The sequence below is a fragment of the Haemaphysalis longicornis genome, unplaced genomic scaffold (genome assembly GCF_048455015.1).
Source record: "Haemaphysalis longicornis isolate Haplotype H1 unplaced genomic scaffold, Haemaphysalis longicornis Haplotype H1 scaffold_1, whole genome shotgun sequence".
NCBI classification, from domain to species: domain Eukaryota; kingdom Metazoa; phylum Arthropoda; class Arachnida; order Ixodida; family Ixodidae; genus Haemaphysalis; species Haemaphysalis longicornis.
Window position 1 is genome coordinate 291,867,992 of NW_027526203.1, and position 22,223 is coordinate 291,890,214.

The 22,223-nt window shown below is 46.6% G+C and overlaps 1 protein-coding gene across 1 annotated transcript in view; it reads right to left on the reverse strand.

Annotated features, from left to right (window-relative positions):
- LOC144159198 (uncharacterized) overlaps nt 1-22,223 on the reverse strand; it is a 110,141-nt gene that overhangs the window by 81,974 nt on the left and 5,944 nt on the right. The window contains exon 2 of the mRNA XM_077690536.1: nt 17,808-17,925. Coding sequence (XP_077546662.1) covers nt 17,808-17,925 — 118 coding nt within the window. The remainder of the gene's footprint in view (nt 1-17,807; nt 17,926-22,223) is intronic.

Here is a 22,223-nt window from a genome sequence, read left to right on the forward strand (position 1 = left end):
TTTCAGCGAAGCTGTTATGGCTAAGCTTACGTGGATTTTTCGTGTGCGCAAGAAAAACTCCTGCAGCTCCACGTGTGTTTGCCGCGCGAGGCGTTCGTGTGTGCGCGTTTGTCTTTCAAGCGCGAGGCATTCGTGTGTATGCGTTTGCTTGTCTGTTACTTTGCGTGCTTGCTTACTTTTATTTGGATCCTTCACGCCTGTCCTCCCCACCAGATGAAAGTGTCACTGACTGTGCCGGTGTCTGCGCCGTTCGAACGATGAACTAAATTGTGGTATACACTTCTTCATTTATTTCTGCGCCAGAAAAAAAAATATACATTCAGAAAAACAAAAGAAAGCCCCAGCCCGTGCCTACTACTGTGTAACCGGTGAATGTTAACATAGTCACTGCGCATAGAATGCTATAAAGTATATGTAGATATCTCTGAGTACTACATTCAAGAGCGAGATCCAGATGGCCATGTCAACACGCCCCGATTGGGTCAGGGATGGCAACACCGCGCCAGTCACCGTCGTTGGTGATTTTGACACGGAAATCTCCATACCGGACAAAAAGTGGTTTACGCGATTTCTGTTCGAGTGCTTTGGTTTTATGCGGCCTATAAGTTACATGAACCCCACCACTCACCACCGGCCGTGCATAGTTTTTACTGTGGTTAAGAACGTGCCTAAGGTTGTTTCCAAGCCGATCAGAGTGTACCACAGAAACCGCAAGGTCATCGTCACCACTACGACGACTGGAATAATAATGATTCACAAACCAAGAAAATAAACGTGTGTGCGCATCTTTCGTCATGGTGACCCCCAATCAGGACTATAAATGAGTTCTGTACACCTTTGTTCAAAATTCTGTCACCTTAGCTTTGCTGGTATCATCCATCTTCACAGAGGGGATTGGTTCAGTTTTTCTCACCTACTGTGGTCGTGCATCAAGAACATAAAGACGCCCCTATTTTAAAACCCTCCCCTTATGCTGCAGGACATTTTTTTGGCATAAAAAGGTGCACAACAGCCGTTTGTTCTATATACGTGTTGCTGAGTGGTACACGCCGTCGCTTAGTTAAACGTGTAATCGTAGAATAGGCCACTGCGTCTCTTTAAAGCATACCGTTATTCCTACCAATTCGTGGTAAAGTCATCACCCGAGCTGCAACTATCAGAATAAGGGGTCTACAGGAGAGAGCCAAAGACATTTATTCTGCTAAGAATTTCTTTTGCTTTTGAACCTAGTTGTAAATAGGGTGAAATATTTTTCTGGGGGTCTAAATATTACTGCCTCTGATTTCTTTCAATATGTTTTCAAACCGGCCGCTGGTAAGACATCCCGTTTGTATCTTGCCTGGCTCTACTTGCTTCCGGTACTATGTATGTAGGGTTGTTGGTTTTCGGGTGGTATAGTTTTTTTTTAAATCGGAGGGGGGGGGGGGGAGTAAAAATCAGGTGTTATTTTTCGAACTGATAATCAGGGAGAAATCCTGTTTTTTTTCCTAAAACCATTCCGAAATCCGGGTTGTTTTGGGTTCAATCTACAGATGTATTAAGTAATTACTCAGTTTATTTTAGGAGGTATCATAAGCTTCTTACCTCTAACGCGTTGAAATTGGTGTTTGTTTGTTTCAAGCTAGTAATCGATGGGACATCGGGGTTTTGTAGCAAATACTCTCCGAAATTGGGCGTTTGTTCGGAAATGAATCAGTAATGATGACAGTAAAGAGCATTCATAACTTCTAAAAAAATGAAACATTTTATTCACGCAAAGCTGGTCATCGATGTTTCACACATCCTTGTTTACAGTATCATATGCATGCGCAACATGTCGGTCTCCATTCGAGACCTGTCCGATCGTTGAACGTCACCAAGCTGGGCGAAGGTTATCTCGACATCACAGCATCCGTTAGCTAGGCACAACAATGCCATTGCAGCATTTCCCATCCTTGGGTAGCGAGCGGCAGAGTCATGCCAAACTCAATGAGTTCGGAAGCTGTGTTTGGGGGGCTTGGCTCCGCAAGTGCTGGCGGACAATGGCGGACCGTCAGCGCACAATTGTGCAGATCGCTACTTTGAAAAAGTCCATTTCGGGAGAAATTGGGTTTTACCCGATTCTCCCCGATTTTCGGGGAGAATCGCTGTTCGATGTTCGGGGTTTTACCAGAAAATCGGGTTTTACCCGAAAACGAACAACCCTATATATAGTAGCCGACCGATTTTTCGGACCTGCGGGGGAACGAAAAATACTCCGAATGAAAGAGCAGTAAAATTCCGACTACAATTTCCGACTACACGTAAAATTATGGCCTTCACGATCAAAGCTTGTTACCCCGGCGGGAGTCAAGCCAATCCCCATCCATCCAAAGCTAGCCAGGTAGATCAAAGTTCAAAATAACGTCGTCCTGCCACGGAACAGTGGCTCTGTCGCGGAAAGTTTTGTCCGGAAAATCAAACTTTTGGTTTTATTTTGTCCGAAATATCCTTTTTTTATATACATTACTCCTATGGGACAACTGGCAGTTCCTCGAGAAGATCCGGAATATCCAGCAAGTCTGAATTTTTGGAGTCCGGAAAAACGGTCGGCTACTGTATATGTTGTAGAATCAGAGGAAAATTAGGAAGGATCTATCATCTACATATACTGAATAATTCTCAAATTCACAATATCATTGACACTAGGTGAATTCAAGAGAACAACGCCAAGAATGCTGCCGTGGGGTAGACCGGCTTTAATTAAACTGCCGAAGAAAGGCTGGCACTCGTTTACTTTGACTGAGCAATGAATGAGTAATGAATGAGTAATGAATGAGTCATTACTATGAAAACGTAGTTAAGTTTCATGAAGTATCATGATTTATACTGTCCAAAGCCCGAGAAAAATCAATGAATACACCCTAAAGTATTTTATTTTTAAAGCAGTGGAAAGTAATTTTTTCTGGCTAAGTACCGTGATGTAAGTTTATTTATGTCTAGTGAAATGAAATTTGACATCGTAGAGTAACCGACGGGCTTCACAGAACGAAGCCATGCCGATCTAAGGCAGCTTCTTGAGGCGCTTAGAAATTACCGGTAGTACGCGGAGGCCGGCCTATATTTCGAGGCGCATTTTCGTCGCCTTTCTCCAAAAGCATCGAGACTTTAGCGATTTGAATAACGGCGCGGGAATTCGCTTGTCGGGATTCGTAGAGTATAAGTTAGTCAACACCGCGACTGAGATATCTGTTTCGTCTTTTACTGGGGTAATCTGCACATCATCACGGTCATGGGATCTGCTATTTCTCATCCTGGCAAGTACAGGGAGTCCGCCACAGCTAGGCGCTCTGCTTATGCACCTGTTATGATGATTATAAAAAAATATTGTTCTTAGTGAGTGGTATATAGTATTGGTTGATTGACGGATACAAAATAGTCTTTTAATGCATCCCAAGTTTTTGTCCAGTCAAGATTTCCCCCTGTAATTACTTCTTCAGCAAGGGTCACGCAGTTGGGGCTGAGGATGTGTGTATTTATTTTTACCCGCAATTATATTTTACCCGCAATTGTTTTAAATCTTCGACGCAAGAGTAAAAAATTTGAATGGATGTACTTTCTTTCCTTCCTTAATTAGAAGTTTTATTTATTTTCTGTATCATAATTCACTGCCAACGCCCGATGTAATCGCCCTACAGGAAACAGAAGTTCCGGCCAAACTCTCAGGGTATAAAGCGTATCACTCGACCGCAGCTGACACAGCCGCCCCACAGAAGCAGCGGGTAACAACATTGCTGCACAGAAACATCCCCGCCAAACAACTGTATGTCAACAGCCCTGGCCCTGAATACGTATTTTTAGAAATTCTTCCTACGTCTGCTCGGCACGTCCAGAGATTGTACATTTTAAATGTGTACAGCGCACCTAAACAGTCGCGCAACCTCACGCAGCTACTACACCAAGCCCTCCACACGTCCCGTGGACACCCGTTGGCCATTTTGGGAGACTTTAATGCTCCACACCCCGCCTGGGGCTACACAAGGCCAACTAAAAAAGGGCAGAAAGTGTGGGAAGCCATACAACAACTCAATTTGAGACTTCTGACGGATCCGGCACACCCAACGAGGCGAGGCAACAGTGTCCAACGAAACACCGCACCTGATCTCACACTCGTATATAATGCTCCGAGCGCTACGTGGACAAACACCTTTAAAGACTTGGGCAGTGACCAGTTCATCTTGGCGACTACGCTTACAGCAGGACCGTCTAAATCCACCGGCCGGAAGCACAAGATAGTAAACCGGGACACGTTCCGTAAACTAAGGCGGGTGCAGGACACAGAAGAAGAGGACCCTACCATCGATGACTTGGGCACATGGGTGCAAAGTTTACAAAATGACGTTGACCTGTCCACACACGTAGTACCGGAAGAGGCTAGTCTTGAACATATAGACTCACGACCTCTGCACATGTGGGAGGCCAAAGACAGTATACAGAAGAGGCTCCGCACGAAGCGGCATAACCGCTCCTTGCGGAGAAGGCTCGCTAGACTCAATAAGGAAATCGAAAAACACGCCGCGTACCTTACCAACCAACAATGGAACACTCTGTGTGATCGGATGGAGGTGCAGATGAATGCCCCCAAAACATGGCACCCCATCCTCTGCCTATTAAACCCAGACAGATGACGCGTTGCTCAGCGTAACAACCTACCGAGTATTCTACACGAGGATCAAGGAGATGAAACCGCATTACTGCAAAAGCTGCGGGACCTCTACATTCAGACTGCCCGCTCAGAACCAGCTAGGCCATATGCCGGTAAACCCAACCTCGAGCTGGGCAGACCCATCACCAAAGCAGAAGTGTATGAGGCCATCTCTCATCTCAACACGCGATCTGCACCAGGCCCTGACGATATTACCAATCGTGCAATCCCCAACCTTGATGACTCGTCCATACAGGCTCTTCCCGCCTACATGAACAAGGTGTGGGACACGGGGAACCTTCCCCGCACGTGGAAAAGCGCCCTGATTAAGCTCATTCCCAAACCTGGAAAGGCTCTAAAGCTAGAGAACTTGAGGCCTATTTCACTGACTTCTTGCCTCGGGAAGCTGATGGAGCACGTGGTTTTGACCCGTCTCAACCGCCACATGGACACACATAAGCTATGGTTTCCGGTATTCCCTATCTACGCAAGACGTGATGTTACAACTTCAACATCAAATAATCGACAACCCGGGCGTGTCCCCACTTGATTCTCGAGTCATAATGGGGCTTGACTTGACTAAAGCCTTTAACTGTGTGGCCCACAGTGCTATCCTTAATCTCAGTGACTTAAATGTGGGCAACAAGGCGTACAACTACATCGCCGACTTTCTGTCCCAACGGACCGCCCGAATAGCGGTACAGGACCTTAAATCTGACCTTATAAGTCTGGGTAGCCGTGGCACCCCACAGGGGTCGGTCGATCTTATCGCCATTTTTATTTAATGTGGCCATGATTAAATTACCTCCCCTACTACAACAAATCCCTGACGTGCATCACAGCCTCTATGCTGATGATATAACAATCTGGACCACAGGAGGCAAGGACGAAGACATTCAAGAAAGACTTCAAGAGGCTGCCACGATTGTTGAAAACTACGTCTCCTCACGCGGACTCACGTGTTCGCCTCATAAGTCAGAGATCCTCTTCTTCAGACCCACCACAGCCGGTCGGTGGCCAAGAAATGATCCGGATATACAGGTTCAGCTACAGGGAAGATGCATACATTGAACAGAGTGTATACGGATTCTCAGTCTACGCATACAGGAAACGGGGACCAATACGGTCACAATGCAGGCCCTGCAAAACACGGCTACTCAAATTAGTAGGCTAATTGCAAGAATAGCCAACAGACACCATGGACTCAAAGAGGGCAACATCCTACGTCTTGTGCATGCTTTCATTATAAGCAGAATTACCTACGTCACTTTGTACCTCAAGCTCACTCCAACAGAGAAAGAAAACGTTGAGCGTATAATACGCAAAGCCATCAAGTTGGCAGTGGGCATCCCAATCTCGGCCTCTAACGAACGACTGATGGAGATGGGCATACACAACACCCTAGACGAACTCGTCGAAGCCCAGCGCTCAGCACAGTACAACAGACTAGCCGGAAGCGCCACCGGAAGAGCGATCTTAGATCTTCTCCGCATCTTCTACGCAGACCAACACGGAACAAAAATTTTGCTTGGGGACGAGTTACGCGCGCACCTCAGTGTGGCCCCTTTACCAAAAAATATGCATCCGGAGCATCATCAAGAGAGACGGCTGGCCCGAGCCACGGCACTTCACAAGCAGTACCACTCCGACTCAGAGGTCTGCTACGTTGACGCGGTGGACTACCCCAGACGACGAGCGGCAGTGGCTGCTGTAGTAAACCAGCAGGGCAATGCTCCGTCACAGAGGCTAATCCCGAAATTGGGGAAGAGGTAGCCATCGCTCTGGCCGTTGCGGGCACGTCGGCCATGGCCAGTATCTCCGACTCCAAGGCCGCACTACGAAATTATGCACGAGGAAGAATATCCAAAGCTGCAGCCAAGATAATTCAAAGTAAACCAATCCTGCCCTCACGACATATCCGTTTGATATGGACACCAGCACACTCGTATCTCCCGGGAAACGAGATGGCACACGAAGCGACCCGAGGATTCAGCTACCAGGCCGACTTCGAAGACAACGTGCCGTCATCGACGGGGGGACAGGCTGGCTACATATCAAGAAATTACCCAGCATTATAGATTGGGCCTACGGGGCAGAAACTATAAAGATTCACTATATATAGATTCACCTACTACTATATAGATTCACCTACGGGGCAGAAACCTGGAGGCTCACTAAGAGGGTTCAACTTAAATTGAGAACGACTCAGCGTGCAATGGAGCGAAAAATGATAGGTGTAACATTAAGGGACAAGAAGAGAGCGGAGTGGGTCAGGGAACAAACACGTGTTAAGGACATATTAGTGGAGAGTAAGAAAAAGAAATGGACGTGGGCAGGGCATGTAATGCGAAGGCAAGATAACCGCTGGTCATTAAGGGTAACAGAGTGGATCCCTAGAGAAGGCAAGCGTTGCAGGGGGCGGCAGAAAGTTAGATGGGCAGATGAGATCAAGAAGTTTGCGGGGATAAATTGGTCACAGTTGGCACAGGACCGAAGTAATTGGAGAATAATGGGAGAGGCCCTTGCCCGGCAGTGGGCGTAGATAGGCTGCTGCTGCTGATGACGATGATAGATTGGGCCGACGCACACTTCCAGCCGCTCCTCGTACACTTAGCAGAAGGCAATCGGTGGCATGGCGCAGAATACAATCGAACACCTTCCCACACCCCGCCCTGTGCCACCGCAACTTTCCAGAAACATAAACAGATAAGTGCAAGTGGTGCGGCGCCGCAGCCGCCACGCCCCAACACATGGCTTTGGCGTGTCCCAGTAAACCGGAGACACCCACACCAGGTGTACGCATTACGAGGCACGAGCAATGGGAGGCCGCGCTGCTTAGCTCCCAACCCGACGTATAAACAGCAGGTCGTCCAGCTGGCGGAAGACGCCGCCAGGGCCCATGGGTTTTCCTGACCGCCGTCTGAAGGGACGAGGACACTGCCACTCCCAAGCAGTGATTCCGTCTTAACAGAGACGACTATAATAATGGTTTTTCATAATCATTTCTTTCCATGGCCGATAAGTTGCTCAACATGTTGGTGCGCCGCGTACGAAGAAAGGACCTATACATCCGGTCTTTGTGTTGCGTTCTCAGGACTATAGGCTTGGCGTATAGACGGTATTCGTTGAAAAGTTTCGACGCAAAAAACTCGACGCAATACTTTGTGTTCGGCGAAGACTTCGTAACGTGAAACACAGCCATGTGTTTCACAGTCGTGCTTAGCACGAACAAGTGCCGCCATCCCGCGGAGCCCGACGGAACGAGTGACGGCGCACTCACACGGTTGCATGGACGAGAAGAGGGGGTGCCTGATCTTCGGGCCGTGCGCACAACGTCGCCTAGCAACAGACGCTTGGCCACAGATATGGCGGCGCACACTTAGTTGCGTGCATGCATTCCACGCAATTGAATACCGAGGATATAGTGCCTTCTTTTCTCGCTTTTCTAGGTCGAGCATGACGCCAAACACGACTGATCAAATCCCCCAAATAACGAATTATGCGCCTCATTCACACCAGTCATGTCTATATTGCTGCCCCTATATTGCTATACCTATATTGCTATAGGGACCGAGCAGCTGGACGGGTGGCGCCACCACTCGGCGCACCCCTCGTCAGTGGAATGAGCCGGTGCATTGGACTACACAGCCTCCCGTTGTTTTTGTCGTGTTTGCTTCGGTGCTTTGTATGTTTTGGTGGCGTTGTGAGCAGACATGTGAGATTAAACGAAGTCTAAACAGATGTGTTGGGTTCTTAGATGCAGTAATGACTACGTAAACTTGTCGGACGCGTCTAAAGTTGGGTATCGGCTGCAATGGCATAAGCGCTTTTTGCAGCGATCTGCGATTGTCTCCGCCTGTTCTGAGTACGAATAAAACTACTATTATTAGTATTATTTTCTTCTTAAATGCACTCACGGCTGCGCAAACTTATTGGATGCTTGTAAGGCTGGGGAAGGGCTACATTGACACGAGCGCTTTTGCAGCGCTCTGCACCTGGCTCCGCGCGATCTGAGTAGGAATCAAACTATTAGCAATATTAGAATTCATTTCTACCACTTTAAATTATCTTCTCTGGTTTGAATGACTACGGTTTCCACGCCAGCCTTAGCGCTGGAATACCTCGATACGTGTGCTTTAAATAGAAAGGCACCTGCATACGAGATGGATTACCGTGTAGCCGTAGAAATGTTGCGGTAGTTTACACTTTCTGTAACCGTGAGCTTTGTACCTTCGGTTTTGGTGAGCGACACGGTGACAGTATGGGAGCCTGAAAGCCGAAGTGGAAAACCCACGTTTCTGGTGGTCATTTTATCAAGAGCCAAAGTTATTCACCAACTCAACAGCCCAAGCTACAAACCATCCCTCCTCCCCTTCGCGTTTTACCCCCTGCGTAGAATAAAGGCTGGCCCCGATAGTTAAAAAATGTGGCAGTGTTAACGTCAGCCGGTGTTTTTTAATGCTTAAGTATTCTTTACAGAGTACCTAAAAAATCGTATAATGCCTGGTGAAGACACCAAAAACGCGCGATTAGTTGCCTCAAATATGGGTGCATGAGCGCGAGTCCTCAACCACAGACACATTTCCGACACGCTGGAAAAAGTTTAGATTTGGAGAGGGGGCATGGAAGTTCAAAATTGAACAGCAAAATCATCTAATGATTATGATGGTTGAACAAAAAGCTTTCGTCGTGTGAAATCGAATGGGAAATGGTCGAAGTCAAAGACGCTGCGACCAAAAGACCAAACTGCGTGCTGGTCAAATTCGACGCTTAACTAGTCAAAGTTTAAATCCAGAAGGCAACCAAGGAAACCCATACGATAGAGCTTTGCGATAAACCATCATCGTCGTTAGACGGAGGGGTGCATAATTTTTTAAGCGTATACGTGGCAGCTTGTAAACCGACCGCAGCATTCAGTTGTGAAGCTGAGTACAGGTTTCGGGCACCCTCCTGTCTTGCGTTCTTCAGTCACGCAGGAATTGGTTTTTGAAAAACCATTTACCAACTAGCCAGAAACCATTGCAATTCTTGTAAAGCAATGCTTCTCCACGACAAGTAATAACATTCTACTATCATGCGGTATTTATTCTATCAACGATTCCCGATGACTGTAGTAAGAGCATTTCTGTGAAATTAAACACGTTTCAGCCGTAGGTAATGAAGATACGGAAGCGTCATCCGTCACAATATCTGTTTTGAGGTAAATCTTCGAAGACACCCTCCAACTTTGTCTTTCGCTTGTGCACGACGTCGGCGCCGTTTCGTCATCAACTGCCAAAGGCCTGCGCCGCAGCATTCATAGATCGGTTGCACACACCGGCTTTGTGGGAGCATTTAGCGGGAATATACTTCTCGATTCGCAAAACTGCATGCAGGCATGAAAAAATTGCATGAAGCAACGAACTTTCACTTCCAGCTTGACTTCCAGCTTGGCGCATTGAGCGTCGTCTGCTATTTGTAAATACTGAGTATGGGCGTAAATAACACACATGGCATACCTTGTAAATGTCACATCCACACTCAAGATTTACCGATCTGAAAAATGCACGTGGGTTTACGTTCGCTTTGCAAGCCGCACCGCAGAAAAACGACAGAAAGCCATGCACAACTACGCTGCGCTGACCGCCACCGGCATTCCACTGACGAGCGGTTCGCCACGGGCGGCGCTGTTCGCTGAAACGACGGTGGTGCCATACAACGGCCGCCCGGTCCCTATACCTATATTGCTTCCCCTACAACAAACTATATAAAGAGAAAGCTGTCAATAGCTCATTGAGGGGACTTTTTCTCGCCGTTTGCGCACGTCACGGTGTACGCGCCGCGGTGGGTCAGTCGCGATGGGCATCAGTTTGTAGTACAGAGCCTCGGCACAGCACCACGTAGCAAGAAATCCTTGCACGTTCCACGCACTTAGAACGTTGCCACGTCAGTCTTGTCAGCCTGTGCTTGCGTGCAAATTTTTTACGAAGAACTTCTCAGCTCAACTCTACGACACTTATTTTAAGTTATTTATATTCCTTAAATTATATTCCTTAAATTCCTTAAATTCCTTCCCTCACCCCTAACCCCAACCCTACCTATGAGCAGTAAGTGGAGCTGCTGACCAGCTCCGACCTTCCACACCAGCGACGATTGGCGGAGAGGGCACGGGTGGCCAGCATAGCCCAAGGCATCCCGGACTAAGGAAGCCTCCCACCGGGCGGGTGCCCTAACATCAGCACCTGGTCTCCAATAAAGTTTATTCATCATCATCATCCTTAAATGATTGAATTTTGTAACAATTGTTCCAAAGTTTCTCAACGGAGCTGTATTAGGCTACCCTCTCACAGATATTTCATGTCCGTGGCCCAAAGCTCCCAGCGCCCAAAGAGAATCAAAGCGCCTGGAGTTAGTGCCTGTCCTCGTATATCGCGTCCTTTGTATGAAAATTTTTGCACTTATCGGTGGTTGATCATGGAATATCAAGGAGCTACACAAATAATAAATAAATCTAATGCATTCAACTAATGGGTCCCTGAAAATAACAGTATAGTATAAATTTCTGGCGCCTTGTGGTCACCTCATTATAGGGAGGAAAGAAAAAATAATTGAACCTTCAAGGAAAAAAATAACGGAAAAGTAGCCAGAATTAACGAAGCAGTTTGGTGCAACTGTTTTTGTGCCCATATGTTGAATATCGGTATTTGATTTTTATTAGCCCTACTAATTTCTGGCATATCATGCGCACCTCCTTTAAAAGGGGAAGCTACGTTATCCGAAATTTTAAGAGGAAAAAGAATAGGCAAATATCGATAATAAAGGCATAATCCGACGCAAATGTTCTCCGTTCATATACGCTTAAAACGACCTTCCGGCTTTTTTGTTTCTACTTGCACAGTAGAATTAGGCAAGGCCAACCTAAAAAGAAACAGGGACAGTTGTAACGAAACGTAACAATTTAGAAAGTTTAATAACTTTAAATAATTTTTTTAGTCGAGCTGGGAATGAAATAGTAAAAAATTGGCACACAAACACTACAAAAAAACTGCCGTGGCAACGTTCAAGGTGCGCCGAACGTGTAAGGATTTCTTGCTATACGCGGTGCTGTGCGGCGGCTCCGTTGTACAAACGGATGTGTGTACGCCCCCGGATGTTATGCAACTCCGCTGCTCACCCACCTTCGCAGGGCGGAATGGCCTCAACGTAAACATATTTCCAAGCCTCATCTTCAGGTGAACTCAATTCTGTCTGCTAAAAAAAATGGAAGAGGTAATTGTGAGGGCAGAAATGCAAACCATATGATGTCACACTGATTCCAGTTTTGCTTTCCAATCTGGAAGACGACGGTTACAGCGAAGATGCAGCACTCTAAGAAATCGGCGCAAGTGGGCTTCACGACAACGCCCCAGAACGACCATTCAAGGGACCCCGAAAAGCTTTGTGAAGGTGGCAATCAAATGTATTCAGGTGGGAGAACACATAACGGGGGATTTTTGAGCCAAGTGTGAGCCCCATACGTTGTACAGATAATTTGTAAACAATTTTTGAAGATCGCCTTTCTCAGCCGATGAGCGCGACGCCGCAGCGAGCCGACCGCGGGTGACGCAACGGCGACCGCGGGTGACGCAACGGCGATCGCTGCTGACGCAACGGCGAAGGCGCCCCCTGATTCGCCCAATCGCCGGCAAGGTCGGCCGCCGGCGGCGTCACTGCCATTGGCTTTCGGCTGCTCTTCCTCCTTCCTGCGCGATCCCGAGGCAAAGGCGGGTCCGCAGTGATTGACGCGAGCCTAGGCGCAGGAATGTAGCTAGCTGCTTTGAAGGAGGCAGAGAGGGAGGAGGAGTCGATCGGCAAGTGGGGAGAGGTGCATTTAATTGCTTCTGGCGCAGCTAATACTGAATGTAGATCAATAATTCCAACGGCATTGCATCGCTATATTGGTGCTACGTGACAATACAGGCCTTTTGTAACTTTTACAGAAGGCTTTTCTGGGTCCCTTTAAAGGAGCCATGAAGAGAAAACACAAGTTTGGTTCATTCAAAAGACTGCCTCGTTAGAATCATACTGACACCACTTTTAACGTAAACTTAGCTCAAATAAGCTACATAATTAGGAAAAAAGGGAATGGCCATGCGACCCACTAGCTCATTTCCCGCAACAGAACCTATGATGTCATTCGAGCCAGTTCTGCGATTGGCGGAGGCCGGCGAAAGTAAACGCAAATTAGGCAGAGCTTACAAGCTTGCCGAATGAGCTATTTACGCTTAAATTTAGGGCACATTCTTTTTAAAGCCGTAAGAATGGTGGTAAGTGTAAGTTACGAAAGCACATGTAAACATAGAAGTACCGCTTCGTACTGTTGCTGTTGGTACTGCGCGCACTATGCTTGTTTAGCTGTACAGAACTGCGGGGATTTGGGGTTGTCTCAGACGACACTGGCCGATTGATTGACGCGACGGTGTCTTACGTGAACATATTTGTCGAGCTAGCACTATGTTTCACGAAACCGTTTTCTCCCAGAACGAAAAAAAAGGCAGAAAACGACACGCCACGGTATGGTGGCGCCATCTAGGTTCAGTAACGTAAACAAACGCGCGAGTACCTCATTGCCAGCGTCAACGTACAGGGTGGAGACACCCTTTGAACGGTCCCGTGCCGCTGCAGTTGGGTAACGTGCACAACGCGTTGTTCTCGTTTCCCACGAGACCCAGCAACGCGAAACAGATAAGATGATTCAAACTTCGCCAGTCAACCCCGTTGCGGGGATAATTTTAGCGCGGTTTTGATACAATGACTTGTTTCGGTAGCGAGCGAGTGGACCAAAATGGCGGCGCCAGCGCATACGTGTCTCCACCCTGTACGGCGGATGCGTGAATCGAAGGACCCTAGGCTGCAGAGCGGTCGGCTCCTGTGATGTCATTTGGGACCACGAAAACGCACGATTGAGTGGGAAAATCAAAATTTTTACCTAAATTGATTAGTTTCGTAGTGAATAAAGCATCGTTTGCATTCGGACAAGCGCTGGGGGCACTATAAAACACGAAATCTTTCGAATAACACAAACTTGCATTTTGTCTTCATGGCTCCTTTAAATGTGCGAATTTGGCGAATTTCGAGGCCCAGCATGCGATTAAACTAAAAACTAGGATCTGCGCTGGGACAACAGCGCACACGCACGCCTTGCACGCCTCGCCAAATTCGCACATTTAAGCACGCTGAATGGTCGTTCTGGGGCGTTGCCGTGAAGCCCACTTGCGCCGATTTCTTAGAGCGAGGATATCGGTGGCGAAGGCAAAACGTCTATGCACAAGCGAGTTGGATAGATTTCATTGTTGTAAACCGCCGTCAAGATGCCCGGGATGCAGTCGTAGCCGGACGCCGTGGACATTAGGGTTAAAGATACGAAATTGAAAACTGGCTTGCCATACTCCGAAGTGGTTAAGCGTTATTATATTGCGAATGATTATATCTTCATCGTAGCGGACGAACCTAACGCTTTTTTTGTTTTGTTGTTTCAGAGAATACGCGTTTCAATTTTATGGCAATTTTTTGAGCTCTGCGCTGCCATGGAAAGGCGGCGTCAGGACAGTTTCTTTATAAAACTGCTATTATTGATATACAGGGTGATCAAATTTAAGTCGACAGGTTTTTTTTTTTAATTAGGCGCTTTGATTTACGTAAAGACCACCTCCACAGTGAGGTTATACGCCCAGGGGGACATATAATTAGGAGGTAATTATTGAGTTTTGTGGCTTAATTAACTAAAATTGATTAATTAACTTTTTAGTGGCTACAGTAACCAGGCATGTTTGCATTAGAAAGTTAGACGCAATCGTGTTTCTACGCCGTTTCATTTGGCAGAATTCTTCCAGCGCATCAGTACTACGAGATATCAAACTGCGAAGATTAATTGCCGTTCGCATGATTAAGCATGCAAGGCAGTCTGTACCGGCGCAAAGCTCCTCCCTTCTGTGACGTGCATGCTGTGTAGGGTGTTCAGTTCGACAACGGGGTGGAGGCATAGGTAAAAATGATAACTTGCACCCATTCAGTATTGGCTGGCGTTATCGCAATCTTCAGTACTCGGAACCACTATCGAAACTCAAAAGAAAAGGGAGGAGCTATGCGCCGGTCTTGACTTCTAGCATGCGTAATCATGGGAGCGGCAATTAAACTTGGCAGTTCGATATCTCGAAGTACGGACGCGCTAGAAGAATTCTACCAAATGAAACGGCGTAGAAACACGATTGCGTCTAACTCTGCAATACAAACGTGCCTGGTTACTGTAGCCACTGAAAAGTTAATTCATCAATTTTGGCTAATTAAGCCACCTACATCAATATTTATCTCGCAATTATGTGTCCCCCTGGCCGCACAACCTCACTGTAGAGGGGGTCCTCACGTAAATCTAAGCGCCTAATTAAAAAAAAAAAAAAAAACCTGTCGACTTAACTCTGATCATTCTGTATATATTGCCGTACATGTATAGATAAACATCTTTGCTGTTGAGATTTCTCAGCGAACAACCGCGGGGTAAACTGTAATAAATAAATAACTTGCATTAGAATTTGAGTTGCTGCTGATTGGCACACTTATGTTCTACCGTACGACCTTGTGTATTTAGAACGGCGGGACACCCTGTAATGACGAAAATGTTTTTACCCCTCCGTCCTTAAGTAAGCACTCAAGCTAAATAACAGAATTTAGCCACGATTCTAATGTTAAAAGATTTTGTACATCACATCTATAGGAATCCTAATTATGGTCGCCTTTCGCTACCCTATTCCTCCCAAGAAGCCCATGCTGCCTACACCACGAAATGTTTTCGCCGTATTCAATTCTTTCCCGACACATGCTGTACTTGTAGGCACAAAACAGATGTGCGCCATGCACTACTTGATTATCGACTTTATGTCACCCACTCGACTCCCTTTTATTCGCATAGGTTGGGCCCGTCGGTATTGGTCAAAGCAAGAACAAAGTCTACCTTGCACGGATGGAGTTCTTTGACGCAACGAATACTTGTGACATGTAGTATGTCTACTCACATCCACGTAATCTGTTTTGCTGTGTATAGGTACACGTGTGCGCACTGCGCTCGGGTACATCATTGCGCATATAGGTGCACTGTATTGCATTGAAGGAAGGAAGGAAGGATGTAGAAGGAAGGCAGGAGATTTAACCTGGCTAGAGCCTACTTTGCTATCCTGCACGCGGGAAAGGGAAAATAGGCAAGAAAAGAGAAAGCAAAGACTGAAGAAAAGTTGGAGCGGACAGGTATTCCCAGCGCTGAAGCACTGAACGTTCAAGTTCAGTGATTGACACAGGAGGATTTCAGTCTACAGTCTGGTGTTCGTCCCCCGTAGAAAGCGTAAGAGTACCTTAGTCGCCTTCTGAGTGGATGACAGAGAAGGTCAGTGACACGGAATTTTCTCCTCCGAAAATGGCCGCTGAGAGTCCAGGTTCCTCAGTCCTGACGTCAGCTTCTTTCGTTAAGGCGAGTGGCGTACACACTCGCATAAAACGTGGCGTATCGTCTCCGGCGTGCTGCACGTTTCGCACTCCTCCCTTGTTGCCATCCCTATCAAGTATGAGTAAGCATTTGTGAATGACACCCGCAGCCAGAGAGGGCAAAGACGAGTTGCGTCAGACCGTGGGAGGCGTAGTGGAAGAGGACGTTGCAGGTGCGGGTCAAGGGCACCAATACGTGCACATGTGAATTCTTCTGTAGACCATTGAGAGATGGTGTTGCAAGAATTTGTGCAGAGGGCAAGACACTTTTCGTACTTCTAGGCTTCTGCGACCTTGGCCTGGAGTAATTTAGACAGAACTATATACAGCACCATTCTGAATCCTAGGCCGACTACTTCCAGTAGTCGCCAACATTTGTTTGAAGAGTATGTGTCAGCCCTGTTCAGCTATAACCAGTTGAAGTATAAATCGCTGCTACAGACAAATTCCGTGCGCACTGTACATATATACATATTTTTTACTCCACACACATGTATATACTGTATGTAGCAGTTCATATACAGAACTCACATAGCCCTTAAGTCTTCATATTATCATATCGAGTGTATATTTCACCCCTCAAATAACTGAGCAGTACAAGTGCACCCTTTCTGATACTACAAAGCTTCGAGTTGCCAGCGCCTTCATTGGTTTGGTTGAAAATCTCCAATAAATCAGTATTTATTTCCGTCAGTGGTAAAGAATTAGAGATGTGGAACTCAGCTAACTCATGGGGTCATAGAAAAACTGGGCCTATTTTTGGACGTATAGGCCACGAGGTAAAAGCGCATTACGGAGTCCTACAAGCGCGGACTTAATGGACCAGATACCCAAAGAACGCTTTAATAAAACCGAGTACGACGTTCGCTAGTATCCTTGAAGCAGTTAAAAATATGCCCTCTTGTTCTGCAGCGTGTGATTGAGTATGGCTGAGTAAACCGTAGCATCGGTTGAAATGGTGTCTCCCGATGTTAAATGATCTTTCTCCGCGTTTGGAACATCGCAAATCAGAGGGGTGGTACCATATGTACCATATTGTGAAAAACAACTGAGGAGAGAATTCACTGTGGAGGAGGGTTGGCGTGCGTTTCTGGGGAATTTTATACAGCGTTGGGCCAAGTACGGGGCAGAGCAAGAAAAACCGGTGCATGAATATCGTTCACAAGCACATATTCTTCGTTTAGAAACGCAAGCAGAGATGACAAAGTACTCAAATAGATGTGCGACACAGTAAAAGCATACAATGTTTTTACAAATGCAGAGTGTGCTCCGTCAGTGCTAGGGCCTGGTTGGAGATTCATTCGCGCAAAATTATAATATTGGTGTCCAAGATGGCCGTGAGAAGGATGCATCGGCTGACCGGGAGGAAAAGTGAAGAGTAAATCCGGAAAAGGGGAGGAGGGAGTGTGCATGTGCGTTCAACCGGCACAGCAGATTAGGTGCGCAAGTACAGCGAGCCAGCGACGACAGCTGAGCGCGCGACTGCCGCAGCGGAATTTTCCCGTTGCAGAGTGGCGCAACCCTTTTGTTCTCTCTCTCTCTCCGCGCGCGGGGTTCATCGTACCCGAGCGGCGAAGCCCCGTTTGAAGCCCAGCCTGGCCGACAGGCGTCGTCAGTTGGCCGTGGTGCGTGTGTGGTAAGGCGCCGAGCCCACCGAGCCCGCGCCGGCAGCGACAGGGCGCGTTCCAAGGCCGCGGAGACTTGGCGGGGAGAAGCCGCGCGCGACGCCTCCGCCAGCTGCAGGGCCCCGTATCGTCGACTGGTTGCGTAACCTGCAACGATCGCAGAACGTCACGCTGCCCCTCCGAGCTCCGAGCGACTGCTTGCTTGGCGCGTGACGTCGCACGCGTTGCAGTGCAGGGAATGTTTCACTCGTCAACGGGAGGCTGCTCTCGCTGTCCCGAGCGAATCCTTGTGTCGTGAACTGTGGCACGACAACATTTTGAAGGCTATTCTGCTTTTACCGCTTAATTTTCAGACACCTCCTGGCTGTTTGGACTGCTAGATGGCCCAGTATTCGCAAGGGCAGCTCATATGAAAGACAAAATAAAAGGACCGTTGCTTGCGCCCTGCCACAGGTGACCACTGTCAGCCAATCCAGCAATCAGTCGTCAATCGATCGATCTATCGATTGCTTGCTTGATTGACTGACTGACTGATTGATCGATTTATAATTGAGAGCCCGAAGTGTGCCAAGCCTGCTGAAATATCTTCATTACCGATATTTAATGACACTACACGCTGAAACAAAGGTTATATATCATATACAAAAACAAATAGAGTGGTAAACATGAAAGCCAAATTAAGGGGACACTTTCGCGCTAAAATAATCGGTATCTCGCGCTGGTGCCCGCCCTTGCTTTGAATTAAAGCATGCAACAGTGGAACCTCATTCCGCAAAAGGAATAAAAAAAAAAAAGGTAAGAGCACCCGAAATTTGTGACAGGGTTAAATTAAAATAATAGATTATGTGGAGAAGGTTTGCATGAAATTCGTTATTTAAAGTGCTTGCTGTCTGAGAAGAATTGGAGAACGAAGTGTACGCACTTATAATCATGCTTAGTGTCATGTTGGGCGCATCGCCTGTTACGCGTTCGACACACTAGCAGGCTAGTCCTGCTGAATCAATCCATACATGTAGCGCTGAGCTGCTGGAGGCGAATGACAGGCGTTCCGGGGAAATGATAAAGCACAAACATTAGGAGTACCCCCGTCCGCTCTCCCGAAAATAGAATAGAATAAAATAATATATACCAGGATGACCGGAAGATCTGGTATTTTTGTTCGGAATGCATATGCACGCATGTTTTTGCCACCACCTTTTCTCACCAGTAGGGTAGCCAACTGACTTACACTCGTTATCTCCCTGTCGTTTCTACTTTTCGTTTTTTGCCATCATATAAACGCTAGTGGGTATGCTTCAACAAATTGCGCCCGAGTGAAGAATCATATTTATCATTTTACTAGAAGTGCTACAACTAATTCAGGGATATCACAAAGGGGATGACATGAATAATCCATATCATGTAGCCATTAATGCAACAATAAAATCTAATGAAAACAGCAAATTATAAGCATTTATGAGAAAATTCTTTATGAAACTGCAAGTACAATGTTCTAAACCTAAAAGGCACAACAAACAATGCCAGGAACAAATTTAACCTGGTCGGGAATCGTCATTGGTCGATTTTCCTTCCATATACGGCAGCAAGCAGTAATGCGTCACTCATTTATTTAAATAAAACTGCCGCACATGTAGGCAACTGTTGCAGGGATGTTCCGAGTGTAACAACAAATAGAATAAACACATAAGGGCAGCGAAAACAACAAAATTAATACAGTCACACTTTGCTATTTGTGGAAGCCATTGGTCAAACAAACTAAACAAAAGAAAAAGCGGCGATCTACTTAGCGCTTATCGGGCAAATTTTTGTGTAATCTTGACTGCACTTGAATGGAACTCGGAGCGCACGGCATTTGCTGCTATCAGCGCTGCGTATAGCCTTGTGCGGAACCAACGCAAATGCGCCTTTGGGCTTCCCATGGTGTGGAAAACTGTGCCATATTTGAATCACGTTAAACCGCAAAAAAGAAAAAGAAAAAAGGAGCCTTGGTGCCTCCCTTTGCGTAGTTTTCACCCAGTAGAAGAGCAATGAACGCTCATCGCTTCCAAGGAATTGGAAGAAAGGAGCGGGGATGGTTGCCAATCATGCATGGTGGGGGCAGTGGCGGATTTGAGGGGGGGAAGGGGGGGGGGGTGTCGTATAGTGTTCCCCGCACGGCCCTTGGGCTGTTTTGAACGTAGAGAATTCCAAGCGCTCCTGTGCTCCTTTTAAGTATGATCCGGATAATTGATTGATTGATTGATTGATTGATTGATTGATTGATTGATTGATTGATTGATTGATTGATTGATTGATTGATTGATTGATTGATCGATCGATCGATCGATCGATCGATACACCTGGGCTATGAGGCGCGCCGTAGTGATGGGCTCCGGATTAATTTTGACCACCTGGGGATCTTCAAGGTGCGCCGAAATCTCAACACACGGGCGTTTTCGCTTTTCGCCTCCACCAGAAATGCGAGATTGAATTCACGCCCTTGTACTCAGCAGCACGATGCCTTAGCCACTGAGCCACCGCGGCGGGTTGGTCCAGCTTACGTAGTTACCTACCGTGCGTTTGAAAGGAGCTTGCTTCCACATTGCAAGCTGGCAGCTGTCGTGCAGCACGCCGCAACGATGCAACGCAAGGCTCGTTCGCGAGTACAAATCCTTGTCGAGATGCTCATCATACTGCACCACGTTCGTACACAGTAATTTAATAGCGTATTTTATTTACTTTCACTCTTCAAGGATCTCTGTAGGGCGGGAAAAACATGAATGGGATACAAGTGGTAGGGGCGGCACTGTAACACGTGGGAGGTGTCCTACAACCTTCATAATTATGAAGAAAATGGTACATAAAAATGCTTACACGAAAAAGAGAACTTGAGGCCAAAGATGGACAGAACATAACTGTCATCACGTCCTAATAAACCTAACAACAACATATGATAAACGAGCAACACAGTAGTAGTAATACGTGTAACAAGCAAGATTAAAAAAAAAAACATTAGTATACCATGTCAAAGGCAATACAACATGCAACAAGAGAATGCAAAAAAAAAACACTTCTTACGCAGGAGATGGCAAAGCTGGCTGCGAACAATGGCGAAAAAATTATGAAAGGCGCTAACACAATAAATTATAATGATTTTAATGATGCTTTGAAATGATAATTTGGATATATCAAGGTTTCTCGCTATTACCCCGTGAGAGGAAAAATTACGGGATTTTTTCAGGTTCCGTAAAAAATTATTAAATCATTGTGCAAATGTGTTTTTACGTGGGCGAGGGTATGACCCGTGTAGTTCGCTACACGGCTTGACACATGCGAGGTCGACATGACGTAACAGTTTGGTGATAATACCTCACAAAATCCTTGGAAATACCAGTCTCGCTAGCTTCCTCGGAAGGTTGAAGGAAGGAAGGGCAACGTGCGATATGAGATTTGTGACGCTAGTAAATGCTGGGTAATTAGATAAAGTGAAGCCAACTGCGGGGTTTTGAATACTTTCTACGTTATCAATAAGGTAATTCTGATGAAAGTCCCAGATGGAGGTGGCCCGCTCTGGTTAAAGGCAAATGAATGTTGTATAAACTGGTATTTTTAGCAAAAACAGACAAGCTTGCGCGTTGACCTCGAGCCTGGTTTTTGAATTCATGGCAACCTAAACGTGGTACAGTGAGTACCCTCACGGCCAAAACGTACTTACACTTGACCCCGCAGGGGCTACACAATTGAGCACGCAGTTTTGTATAGAGCAACCCATACCCACTTCAGGGATGTTTTCTGAAACACATGTCCCACGTTATTCGTTCCATTTCTCAGTATTTTAGACTTCGGCTAAAATGACTGGAGTTGTTGCTGCACTATAAAAATTTACGGTGTTCCCGACGACGATGGCGTATTACATGGGACTGGGGCGGCCAGTCCCATGTAATACGTTCGAGGATCTCGCCTAGGCTCGCGATTTTGCAGCGGTGAGCAATAAGTGAACCTTTAAAGCCCAAGTATGCGCAGCCACGTTGACTTCCGCCAAAGAAAAAATAAGACCTCCCGCGAAGGTTCGAACGAAACGGCCTTACTAAGGGGAATATTACATACTCAAGTAAGTCCATCAGCGTATTAGCGTCTAACGGCCATACTAAGGGGAAGATTACACACTCAAGTAAGTCCATCAATGTATCAGTGTCTAATGGCCACGGATATATAGTTACGTGACCTGGGCACCAGTATATGTCTATAGCCACAAGTGTCTGAAACGTATTTGTGATATATTGCAGGGTCATAAATTTCTGATAGAAGATTCTTCCACACAATGCCATGTAATAGTGTAAAACCTTTGAGCATATGAATCGAACTCAGATCACACAGGTGTTCAGTGTTCAGTATACCCAACAGTGAGCCGCTGACCACCAATGGTTCTCATCGCACGCACGCACACGCGCACGCACTCGCACGCG